Source organism: Diospyros lotus, chromosome 6 (genome assembly GCF_014633365.1).
Source record: "Diospyros lotus cultivar Yz01 chromosome 6, ASM1463336v1, whole genome shotgun sequence".
NCBI classification, from domain to species: domain Eukaryota; kingdom Viridiplantae; phylum Streptophyta; class Magnoliopsida; order Ericales; family Ebenaceae; genus Diospyros; species Diospyros lotus.
In genome coordinates, this window is record NC_068343.1 from 16,432,861 (window position 1) to 16,446,110 (window position 13,250).

Sequence of the window (13,250 nt, forward strand, 5' to 3'; positions counted from 1 at the left end):
TACCGTCAAATCTCCACGTCTCTTCTTTTGCAAGATTTTGAATACATTCTTTTATTTTTTGGAGTCTAAAACCGATTTCATATTTAATAGAAATGAATTATGTTTTATTTTTTTTTAATTTTTTGTAAAATGAAATCATAAAAACTGAAGATGGTGAAACAGAAAACATCACTGGGTGATATAGCAGCATCCATGCTTTCTGTTCAACCATTTTCTTTTCTCCCAAATGTGTCCCGGCTTGCAGACAGGGACTTACAAATTACAATCCATCACTCACTCACTCAATCTGCATCCAAGCACATCTGCCATGCCATTCTATTCCCCGTGCAATTGCATCTTTTCAATCTTCTGGATGAAGCCGAGCATCATCTGCATGCTCTTCTCGTCTAGCAACATAGAGCAAAAACGAAATTCACAAGATTACGTGAGTTTGCTTATGCCTGACCAATGAGAATTTATACTCAAAATCGTTCTTTGGCGGGTTAAATAAGCTTGGTTTGAAGACTAAATTAACCATCTATTTTACAAAATGTCAAATAAGTGTAGTACTTCTATACCCAAGCGTGATAGTTATTATAGTAAATAGTAAAAGTCGCTTTAATACCATCAACAACGTTTTAATTACATTAATAATGACATCAATTTTATCCTTAATCAAACACTAATATAAAATTAAATTCAAAATCAAAGTCCAAATGCCAACAAAAAGTGCTTATGGTCTTGATTTAGGGTTTTAGGGTTGTTGTGTTGTGAGGCATTTGCTATTGTGCGGAGATCTACAAATCTAGAATTAAAGTTTGAGTTAGGCTTTCATACATATTTTGAATATGGATTTAGTATTATCAACTATTGAGCATGATTTACTTAATACTGAAATTAATAAAATAAAAATATCGCTCAAGGGCATAGGTCAAATGGTGGACAAGTGATATGCTGGGGTTAGTACCAGTAGCTCACAAATTCGATATTCGATCTAAACAATGATCAAAGGTCCATTTACGATTTATCTCCTCTATAAAATAAAAGATACAAGCGACAAATCGTACGAGGACCATAATCTCAATAGAATAAAAATGTCATTGACACCATTAGAATGACATTTACCATAATTGTCAGTGTGATCTTAGATCTAAAAATATAGTGATTTATTTAACTATTTATAATAGTCAACTTTATCTTCAAATTAAAATATAATAATTTATTTAAGAATTCATCTTTCTCGCCCCAAAATTGAAATTCAAGGAGTCTTGTAATGTATGGTACTAACCGAGTCTGGGTATTGTGTGCCCCTGGGGGTGATATATCACGAAAGGATCCTGAAATGATTCCAATAATTCAATGCCACGTTGCTTCATGAAATCTCTTTCACCTGCACACGAGGTGTTTGGGGTATTGACCGAGTCGTTCTAAAAGTATAATTGCAGCGAAATTTTGATGGAATTATAATTTTGTTACCAATCATGTGAAGCGAGGGACAGTTGACCGGGGAAGAGAAGGCATTGGCAGCCAGCTTGGGCAACCCAAACCTTAATCCTCCAAACTTTGCCCCTGATATTATAAGCAGAAACTTAATCTTCGGGACCTTTGTTAGTGCCACGCCCTCCAATTGCATTCCAGGCAACGCAGCCGACAGCATTGCTCCCTACAAGAAAACCCCATAAAAATACCCATCAAGAAGACAAATCCCAAGCCACAAATCGGGTGAAATTTCAAGCTGCTTTCAAACCAACAACACCCACCTGGGAAAAACCCAGCATCCCATCAAAGGGTCCATTCTTCATCATATAATCTTCCAAATAGGCAACACATTCTTCAAAGTGGTAGTACGCTGTATAACCCTACAAAAAATTATGGGAAAAGGAAAATGTTACGACCAATTGGAACCGTAGGATTATCAGAACGGGGGTAGCGAGAAGGATTTGACCTGTGTGGAGTGGTACCACTCGTAGTAGGGAGGATCAAAAACGCCTTCGACGTCGGATCTGCCGCGGGCGGGGCAAGGGGCGTCGACGAAGACGAGGTCGAGCTTTTCGAGGACGGCGTCGGGCCACTTGGCGAGCTGCTGCTTGAGGATTTCGGCGCTTGTCCGGAAGCCATGGAGGCAGAGGACTCTGGGCTTTTTGATGGTTTGAACTTGCATCTTGATTTTGTGGGATTCGGTTGCTCGATTAAGATTGTCGGGCGTTAGTTGGCCGGCGATTGATCCGAGTCGGGTCACGTCATGTGAAGCCATGATAGTCACCGGCTGTGTTGGGGAAGCTGACAGCCTGCTGAATTTAATTTAGGTGTTCCGAAAATGGAGTAAGGATTTGTTCACCCCCTTTTAACGGGTGAACATAACTCCGTTAGTTTTCAGGTAAGTCACTCTCCCACTTTGTTTTTCTTTCTCTGTTTTTTTTTTTTTTTCTTATTTTAGCCATCTCGCTTCGCCTCTCATGCATTGATTGTCACTACATTCTTACTCACAACCACGAGTATCTTAGTTATTAAAATTATTGTCGATCAGGGAGAATCAATGATAACAATCTTAAATTACAAAAACCTCTCAAAAGTATTTTTAAATCATAAAAGATTTTTATATAAATGACTTAAAATCACATGAGGTATGAGTAAAATTTACTTGCCCCCAGGGCATAGCCCATCGGTCAAAAGTGACTCTAATATATGGGTATTTTGCCCTAACGCATATGAGTGTGCCTAAGATCGAAACATGACAATAGGTTCTTAATGTAATCCTCCATCATATTGTGGGGTTGGTTGGTGGAGTGTCAGTGATAAGACATAATTTAAAAAAATAATTACTTAAAAAATTTATTGCAAACCTTTGACTACTACATTTAAATGCATTGGATAATAATGTCCTAAGATTATTTGACTTTTTAAGGCAAATAACTTTTTTGTGTATATCAATGCAATTGTAAGGCTATTTCTAAATAGTTGTTTGATTTACTTATGAGGAGGTGAATTGACCATTCAATCCCTCATCCAATGGAATTGGATGTGATTCCATCATATTATTTAGTACCATTCTTCCTTTATATTTCAAAGAGCGTATGTGACATGTAAATCCGGTTGCCTTTCAAAAAAACACAATATAAAATAAAAAAAAAACATATAAAACAAATTGTACGAAGCTTGTAAATTTATTCTTTTTCATATGAATTACCGCTACTAGGCACGTAATTATTATAGAATATTAATAGTAATTGCAAACTTTCTCCTTTTGTGCTTGAACGTGCAAAAATAGATATGTAAAATGAATCATGTTAGGTTTGTTTTAGTAAACCTGCACTATACTTAAGTGAGAAAATATGTTTATTTTAACTATTTTAATTTATCAAAGACTTCAAATAATTTTTTAATTTTAAGACACCAATGAGATTTGAATGGTTTTAGAAAAACCAACCTTAATTTGTCAAGAAATAAATGGCTCTATTATTATCAAAAATCATTGATTGTCGCTTGAGGTTAATAAAATCTTTTAACTCAAATGTAAGAGAGAGAGAGAGAGTAACCAACACTATTTATTGAAACCCATAAAGCCATATTTAAATTTATACCTCAACCATGGAACCTAGATCATTAGGTGATGATGCGAGGATAATCACCACCCTTGTCTCACACTAAGTGCATGCAAAAGGAGTCAAGGACCCGCTCCCTCAGAATCACTTCAACGTTTAAGTTATTTCATAAAATTATAAAAATTTGAGTATTTAGTAAAAACGAGAAGAAAAGTAATGATCCCCCTGGGTTCACTCCTATTTATGAGGAGCTGAGGTCGTTCCCTGAAGATAAGAGTTTCTCCCTTTTTCACTAGAGAGAATCTCTTTTGTAACATCCCGCATTGAACGATGGAAAGGATCGAAATAATTTATTCTGATGGGTCTACGCGAACTTCTCAGGGGGTCACCCATCTTTGAGCTTTCCCAGCTCAAGTACGCTTAATCCTGAAGTTCTTTACCTACATTCAGCCTAAAAGGTATTCAGCTGATGTTGTTTCATTCCTTACTTATTCTCGATATATATTACCCTTTTTCTGGACTCTTGGGGTATTACATTCTCCCCTCCTTGAGCACATGACGTCCTCGTCATGTGACCTTACAACTGATCTCAAATCTCCCTCCTAGCATGGCCAATGTGAGATTCGCCTAAGATGCCTACACGTACCCCCTCTTAGGGACTCAGCGACCTTGCTGAGGTTTGCCCCACCACCGCACTCAGAGGCTCGGGAGTCTACTCTAATACCACATGTAACATCCCGCATCGAGCGATAAGAAGGATCAGAACAACTTATTCTAATAGGCCTACGCGAACATCCCAGGGGATCACCCATCCTTGAGCTTCCCCAGCTCAAACACGCTTAACCCCAAAGTTCTTTATCTACATTCAGCCTAAAAGGTATCCAGCTGGTGTTGTTTCCTTCCTTACTTATTCTCGATATATACTACCATTTTTCTGGACTCTTGGGGTATTATATCTTTGATATCGCGGAGAAGAGATTTGTTGCTGAGTTTGTTTCCACGCTTGGGAGAAAAGTTATCCTCCAAGCATTTTGGGATAATGATCATCTTAATTTAGAAACCACGATCTTGGGAGGAACAGATATGCCCATCATCTTCAAGAATCTCGAGACAACAATCCCCTTTAAGAGTTTCGAGAGAACCAAAGAGATCGAAGATATTGAGATACACTCGCTGGGCTTGGATTTGGACTTTTGAGTATTCCCTAGAATGATTCGGGCATGTGCCCTCCCCAATTTAAATCAGGTGGTAACTCTCAATTGTCCCTTGACAAACACGTGTCCTTCGCTTACTACCTAATTCGCTATGACACTAAGATAATTATGATCTTCGAAATTTTTTCCCCATCATTAGGATAACACAAAAAATGGTTCAATCAGCAATGGCCTTGCAATATGAGTTCTTAGCGATGGAACCAAGATATTTGAGTTAGCGTGAGGAAAAAACGAGAAGGAGCAAGGAGTCCAATCACTGATGACTCAACAATCTAGGTACCCCAGTATGAAACCTGGATCGTTGGGTTATCATGGATGGGTGCGCGTGCGCGCGCACAGAGATAGGGCTTCTATATATCAATTTTGCAGAGAACAAAACTCTACAAATTGAACCAATCGAATCGTAAGGGTTCAATTTTTCACAATAAATTGATGCAATAGGGTTTGATTTGCGAAGGAGTGAGAAGTGGTTCAATTTCCCTCTACAAATCGAACCTTATCTTTGTTTCATATGGGGTGAAGGGTCATACTGGTCTGACTTAACGAAGCAAGTGTAGAGCTTGAGGAAGCTATCAACAAAGGCAGTGACGATGTGGTAGTTGTAGGACTCCGACCTAACAATGTCCTAGACACCAACAAATGTTAAATGAGGCAAATCCATCAATAAGCTTGTTGATAAAGATAAAGAGGTCAAGAAGGTGAAGTTGGTCGCTGTCAATGATGTCGAAGTTCTGATCAGTGGCAATGATAAGGGTTGAGAAATGGAGAGGACAAGAAGGGTTCCCCATGATGAAACCTAGATTGTTGGGTTAGTAGAAAGAGAGAGAGAAAGGGGGGGGGGGGAGAATATGTATATATATATATAATCATGCTAGATGTACAACCATTTTGTAGAGCTTGGGCTATATAAGGGGGTATTATGACCAAAATACCCTACGCCTCACGTGCGTCTCACGCACCTCTATGTGCTTTATGAGGGGCTTTTTTGTCATTGATATACATTTATGTAGTCTAAGGTGTACACAAAGGTGTACCAATAGTATTTTTCATATATATATATGGAGAGAGAGATACGATTTCTGCAAATTAATTTGCAAAAAACACTTTGCTGAACATCGAACCAATTAAACTATATATACAAGGGTTTGATTTTTCATGGTAAATCAATGCAACAAGGTTCGATTATGCAAATCGGTAAGAGGTGGTTCAATTTCCCTTTACAAATCAAACCCCATTTTTGTTCAACATGGGGTGAAAGGTTGTATTGGTTCAACTTATCCATTACAAAAAATTCGTAATTTAATGACGGATTTAGCGACGAAAAAATTTTGTCGCTAAATAGAGACGGAAATTCAGATTTGCGACGGAATATTCTATCGCCAAATTTTTATTTTTTTTTAAATTTAGCGACGAAATATTCCGTCGCTAAATAATTAAAAAAATTATTTTATTTTTTATTTTTTATTTTTTAACGACGAAAATTTTTGAATTTTTATTTAATTTATTTTTTATTTTTTAGCGACAGAAGTTGCCCGTCGATAAATTTTGAATTTTTTTTTATTTTTGATTTTTTAGCGACGGGTATGATCTCGTAGCTAAATTTTGTATTTTTTATTTATTTTATTTTTATTTTTTAGCCACGAGATTTTTTATTTTTTATTTATTTTATTTTTATTTTTTAGCGATGAAGCCAACGCTAAATTTTTGCATTTTTTATTTTTTTATTTTTATTTTTTAGTGACGAGGGTTGCCACATCACTAAATTTTGTATTTTTATTTTTTTTATTTTTTAGCGACAGGTGTGACCCTATAGCTAAATTTTACATTTTTATTTATTTATTTTTATTTTTAGCTACAGGAGTTGCCTCGTTGCTAAATTTTGCATTTTTATTTTTTATTTCTTAGTGACGGGTGTGACCCCGTTGCTAAATTTTATATTTTTTATTTTTTTTATTTTTATTTTTTAGTGACGGATGTTGCCCTGTCACTAATTTTTTTTTTTTATTTTTTAGTGACAAAGATTGTCCAATCACTAAATTTTAATTTATTATTTAATTAAATTAATATTATTTAGCGACAAAATATTCCGTCGCTAAATAATAAAAAAATTAAATATATAATTAAAAATTAAATTTTATTCGCAATGGGAGTACCTCGTAGCTAAATAATTATAAAATTTAAATAAAAATTAAAACTTTTTAGTATTAAATGCATATTTTATGTATTTTATTTACAAATCAAAATATGTAAATTGATATGATATTGTAAAATTTATAAGAACAAAAATGTATTAAACTGATTTTTAATCAAATAAAATTTAAATATTTAAGAGATTAATTAATTACAACATTTAAGTGGTACATTAGTTGACTTAAAAATTTATAGTATTTTTTTTAAATATTAATTTATGAATTTAAAAGATTTAAAATAAAATTAAAACAGCTACAACTAAATTTAGTATATAATTAATATGTACAGTTTATACAATGAGATGGCTTGCTGGAGAGATAGTTGCGCGCGCATGCCCATGCGAGGAATTTGGGATTGAAACCAAGGAGGGAGGAAAGGAGGTTACACTCAGGGGATTAATTCTAGCGCACACGTGGTGGCTCAAGGGGGCGCCACTTGGCATATAAGCGCGCACACGTGTTCGTCCATAGATTAATTATTATTATTATTTTTAATAAAGATCAACGACGGAACTGTTTTCGTCGTTGATTAACGACGAAAATTTTTTCGTCGCTGATTCAAATTTATTTTAATTTTTTTAATATTTAATTTTTTATTATGTATTAGCAACAAAAAGTTTCGTCGCTAAAATATTTTTTATTTTTTTATTTTTATTTTTTTAATCAGCGACAAAAATTTCCGTCACTAATTTGACCCGTCACAAAATCCGTCACTAAAATTTAGCGACGCCACTTTTAGCGACAAAAAGATGCCCGCCGCTAAATTTTTTAGCGATGAAATTTGATATTTTAGCAACGAATTTTTTCGTCGCTATATATCATTTTTTTTTGTAGTGATCAAAGTTGGAGATTGTGGAGTTTGACAAAGCTATCAACAACAAAGGTAGTGACGAAGTGGTAGTCGTGGGACCCCCCACTAGACAATGTCCTCGACACCACCAATAATGTCAAAGGAGGTGAATAGTATAGGCTTGTCAACAATGATAAAGAGGTTGAGGCGGTGAAGTTAGTCATCTTCAATGATGCCAAAGTTCTAATTGGTATTTGGTGGTGACAACAAGTGTTGGGGAGATAGACAAGACAAAAAGGTTGGTAGGGGAGAGAGATAGAGAGAGAGAGAGAGAGAGGAGGGATTGTTTTTTTAAAAAAAGGTGAAAGCGTGGCTGATGTTTTTTCACCAAAATCTTAGACGTGTTATATGAAATTTATCATATTTTTTTTAACAACTTAAAAATTATTTTGTTGAATAATTCTATACAAGGTTGTATTGCATAATTTTTTTATCATTTTTATTGAAAAATCATACATAAGATTAGATAACACAAGTTTTGTTTTCAATAACATTTTAGATTATTTTTTATTGTCTCAAAATGTTAACAAATGAAAATCGTATGCTAATAATTATTTTAAAAAATATATTTACTTTATTTATTGAGTGGCTTAAGCATTTGGGATGTGTTATATTAGCCCTTGGCCCAACACGATTAATGGCTTGGCCTTTGCCTAGGTACAACCCTTTTCTATACCTCTAGGCACGAGTTTTGAGTTGTAAAACCAGCTCTTAAAGTGTTACAGTAATTTCCGAATCACCTTTTATGGATTAGACCTCACCGAGTAGGCTAACCCAACCTCTCAAAGTCCAATGGACCTAAGGCCGAGGACACCTTAGCAAGGTCGCAGATTATTGAGACCCGAGCTCCCAGTAAGGCCTTTAGCTCGCTAGCTGATCCGATCAGTTCGCAGGACAAGAAGACCGCGTAATAACCGGAGACAAGGCCCACCTGCCTTATCCAGAGCATACCACATCCTAGATAATACAGAATCTATTCCCGATTTTGTGGAGCTGATAAAGACAAATTATCTCTGTGATATTATCTTTCTATATTTTAAAGTCATTAAAATTGTAAACACCCAACTCTTAAATAGGGGACGAAACACCATTGTATAGGGGGGATCAATTGCATATTGTCACTCTACCAGAATTATCAGAGAACAATCGTGGAGTAGGCATCGTTCTGGCCGAATCACGTAAAAACTCTATTGCATATCGTTTGTTATTTGTGCTGTTTGTTTCTTCCCTTCGGATTCGTGTGTATTTAATCAATGCGGGCTGACGAATCACGGTCGACCAATTTTGAACATCGACATAAAGTAAGCTTAAGAATACACATACGAACCGTGTTACATGTACTGATGGGATGACAGGCCCAATGATTGAATCAGGCTTTATTTGATAATGAAGTCCGATCAGATTTCATAGATTGGACTTCATCATCGATCATCAAGGTATCGCGGATGAGAGAAGCCTGGACTTCATGAAGCTTAATTGGGTTTTATCCAGAGGCAGCAGCAATGAGACGACGAGATGGTGCAGCAGGGGTCGGTGTGAGGCGACAATAGGATGTAGTGGCAATCGCACGAGGCGCTACAGCGGCGGTCATGCGAGGCACTACAGTAAGGCAATGAGAGAATGCATCGAGGGTCTGGAAGGCAAATGCGACGATGAGGCGAGGTAAGGCGGAACTTGCTGGAAGCAAACATGGCAAAAGAAAGAAAAGGTAGACAAGGATTGGGGTGATGAATCTACAAAATTGAGTGAGGGCATTTTTTTCATTTGGCGTCTTTGATCATCTTCTTGGTAACCCAATTGTTTGTACAAGTAGCATTTTTCAATACATAAAAGACCATTTTCTCTTAAACTTAACCCTAAAAAAGCAAATAGCTTCATCCTTTATTCCAAAAGGTAACTTAGGTGGTGACAAACAACTTATAACAAATATGAGATGGTAATTTAAATCTTTCCATACCTTTAATATAAGCATCTCTAATTATTTTCCATCTATCAAACAAAAAAAAAAAACAAGAAACTTTGATTCATGAGTATGCGCAGTTTTCTTAAATGTCAATCAATACCACTTTTATTGGATCATCTAAATTAGATCTATTTTTAGTACAATAATCAAATCTTCATTTAAAATTGACGTAGGATTGCAGTTTTCTTGACCATACCAGTTGACGAATCGCGTGTGAAGATGCTAATGCACAGCAATTCTGGGCTTAATTTGAGCAGTTCCTCTACTTTTCTATAGTCTCAATCCTGTCAATGAAGCTGTGCATCGTCTTCAAGCCTCTCTCATCTGTTCAGATGGAAAGCGGAGAAATGAGAATCAAATAGTTTTTCTACACGGATGCTGATCAGAATGAAACACAGTCAAGAGCTTATAAACTATGTGAAAAAAAGAAAAAGAAAAAAACAAATGCAAAAAGTAGAAACGTTACCAACAATCTCATAAACTTTTGGGTTCATAAAAGGAGCATAAAATGAAGAGCCCCAGTATTGGGGAAGCAGAAAGGACATAATATGTTGAAATGCAATTGATTTTATCGAAACTCCTAGCAGTGGCTATTCGAACATACGATTTATATCATAAGGAAATGCTAGAGGAAGAGAGAGAATTGCACGAGAACTAACCAAGTCTTGGAATTGTGTGGCCCTTGGGATGATGAAGAAAAATTGGCTCCTCAAATGATTCTGCTAATTCCCTCCCGGTTGCCCTCAAGAAATCTGTCTCACCTGTAAAGCAAGGGCGTTTAGTTAGAAAATACAAGTAATTCACGGCACTTTTAGAGTCTGCCTTCGCCTGTAATGCATAAGCATTTATCTAGAAGTGAAAAACTTTGGTATGGTACAAACATGCCAACAGAGCGACAGATTTGCACAAGTGTTCAACATGCATCTGGAATTGTATACAAGTGTGGTGTCATCATAAACGTTCGACAGCACAAGTCGTCAAAGTGCCTGTAATTCTTAGGTAAAGGTCCGTTGATGCAAGATCTAACATTATCCTGTCTTATATTCAATCATAAGCAAAATTTTCAGGGCACTGGTAAAATACCGATCAAAAACTAAATCTTTCTAGCACTGGATCCAAAGGAAAGGACGGTATTGCTGGACATTTTGTATCTCTTTTTCATTGATCAGCAATAAATAATGTTAACTCTTTGAAGATACCTGACTTTTCGAACATATCTCTTCAAATGGACGCTTATGAAAGGGCATGTCTCTTAGAAGTGCCTATTCAAGATAAGTGTGTCCTTTAAATGTGGCTCTACATCTATTATAAACAGATGGTTAGACAAAGTCTTAAGATTTATTACAAACACCTAATCGATATTCCATTCTCGTTCTATTTCTTTTCTTCTATACAGAGATTGTTCTATAACAGCATCTCCAGTATTGCTGGCTACATATTTTGCTAACCTTGATTAATCTAGAAGGTCATTAGCCATTAACCCTACATCAATTCTAGAGGAACCAAATAACGCCTTGAAGATAATGAATTCATTCACGTTCTACAAAATCCCCACAATAGTTTTCCCACAGTAACTTCACAATTCGGTAACAGAGAATACGAAAATGGAAGAAGTACCTATAAAGTGAAGGGAAGGGCACTTGACTGGCGATGAGAATGCATTAGCAGCCAGCTTTGGCAGCCCAAACTTCAATCCATCATATTTGCTCCCCAAAACCCTTTCTGATCCTCCAAACTTTCCCCCTGAAATTACAATCACAAACTTGATCTTGGGAACCTTGGTGAGTGCCACCCCATCCAATTGCATTCCAGGCAATGCTGCACAAATACTTGCCCCCTATAGTCGTAGTTCATCATCAGCAATTATAATCATCAAAATTCACAGCTAAACGGAACCCTATTCTTACAGAACTATTATTAAAAAATCGGATAAAATATGAAAAACCCACCTGGGAAAACCCCATTAGACCATCAAAAGGGCCATGTTTTACCATATAATCTTCTATGTAGGCAATACATCCATCAAAGTTGTAGTATTCTCCAAAATCCTAGAAAAGAGAACAGCTTTTCATAAACTCATATAAATTAATTGTATCGAACCATTCATAGTCGATGTATACGTATAGCAAGATCTGACCTTGCTGTACTGGAACCATTCGTAGTAGGGAGGATCATAGTAGCCTTCAACATCGGATTCGCCGGCGGCCGGATAAGCCCCGTCGAGGAAGACGAGGTCCAACCGTCCGAGAACGCTCTCCGGCCACTTTCCGACCTGTTTCTTGAAGATTTCACCGCTCGTTCTGAATCCGTGGAGGCAGAGGATTCTGGGTTTGCTCTGGATTTCACTCCCCATCCCAGTCTTCTGGGTTTCACTGCTTGGATTCTGCTGATCACTATGGAGGAGGAGGAGGAGGAGAGCCACCAGATACGGCTGCCGGCCTGTGGTTGACTCCAGCCCGCCCGGGTCTGGTCACGTGGTGTCTCTCAATTTATCCGCGTGAATCAGTTCCTCTTTCACGGAAAGTGTGAAAATTGTTCTGAGCTAGCCAGCGAATGATAAAATGGGTAAAATAAGAAAGTATTTAAATTAAAATATTTTTAGTTTATAATATGAAATTATTAAAATAAAATTGAAAAATATTTTTAATTTTTTTGAAATACATTAAGGGATATAAATGTCATTTTTTTTTATTTATAAGAATCAAGATACACTTATCTTGAGGAGGGAAAGATAATTATATCTAAAAAAATTAAGATAAAAAGTCACGTAATTTATTTTTTAAAAATTATTAAATAAATTTAATAAACATATTAAAAAAGACAAACATCTGAAATGTTTCACATCTCTGACATTTTACATCTTATATTTTAATTAACAAACATTACTTTAATAAAACATAGGATGATCAATTTTTGTTATAAAAATTGAAACTCTATTAGAATAAATTTTAAATTATCTATAGAGTAAAATCAACAAAAAAAAAAAAAAAACACACACACACACAAATGATGTGCAGAGCTAATCAAATAATGTGATAGATGTTGAAAATATTTTCTTGATGATAAGAAAATGAGAAAAATTGGACAATTATACGTTAAAGTAGTTTTTGTTAATTAAGATATAGATAAAATAAAATAAAATATAAAAAATATTTGTTAAATTTATTTTAAAAAAATCATGTAAATTCTTATTTTGAATTTTCCAAATATATTGATCTCTTCCTATTCAGATAAATTATAGATGTTGAAAATATTTTCTTAGTAATAAGAAAGCAAGAAAAATGAGACAGTTATACGTTAAAGTAATTTTTGTTAATCAAGATATAGATAAAAAAAAATGAGATATCGATAACAAATCGAATAAAAGTATTTTTTATTATATTTGTTAAATTCATTTGAAAAGAAATGATGTGAATTCTTATCTTAGACTTTCTAAATATATTTATCTCTCTCCTTTCAAATAAGTTATCTTTGACCTTTATCTTACTCATTTTAATAAACGCTACCTAAGAT

General features: G+C 35.4%; 2 protein-coding genes across 3 annotated transcripts; both read right to left on the reverse strand.

Moving 5' to 3' along the window:
- Nucleotides 1-75: 75 nt before the first annotated feature.
- On the reverse strand, nt 76-10,033 carry LOC127803411 (uncharacterized). Its single transcript, XM_052339611.1, has 6 exons — nt 9,934-10,033; nt 1,925-2,267; nt 1,740-1,838; nt 1,456-1,642; nt 1,268-1,369; nt 76-386 (listed from the first exon to the last, which is right to left on the reverse strand). The coding sequence occupies exons 2-6, from the start codon at nt 2,231-2,233 to the stop codon at nt 316-318; spliced, it is 768 nt and encodes a 255-aa protein (XP_052195571.1). The 5' UTR covers nt 2,234-2,267; nt 9,934-10,033; the 3' UTR covers nt 76-315.
- On the reverse strand, nt 76-12,216 carry LOC127803412 (uncharacterized). 2 transcript variants are annotated; one of them, XR_008023521.1, is made up of 6 exons: nt 11,875-12,216; nt 11,687-11,785; nt 11,355-11,574; nt 10,397-10,498; nt 9,934-10,061; nt 76-386 (listed from the first exon to the last, which is right to left on the reverse strand). XR_008023521.1 is itself a non-coding variant. In XM_052339613.1 (5 exons), the coding sequence occupies exons 1-5, from the start codon at nt 12,088-12,090 to the stop codon at nt 10,000-10,002; spliced, it is 699 nt and encodes a 232-aa protein (XP_052195573.1). In that variant the 5' UTR covers nt 12,091-12,215; the 3' UTR covers nt 9,780-9,999. The 2 variants fall into 2 exon arrangements, 1 of the variants encoding a protein (XP_052195573.1); XM_052339613.1 differs by lacking the exon at nt 76-386 and having other exon boundaries at nt 9,780-10,061; nt 11,875-12,215.
- Between the last annotated feature and the right edge of the window lie 1,034 nt (nt 12,217-13,250).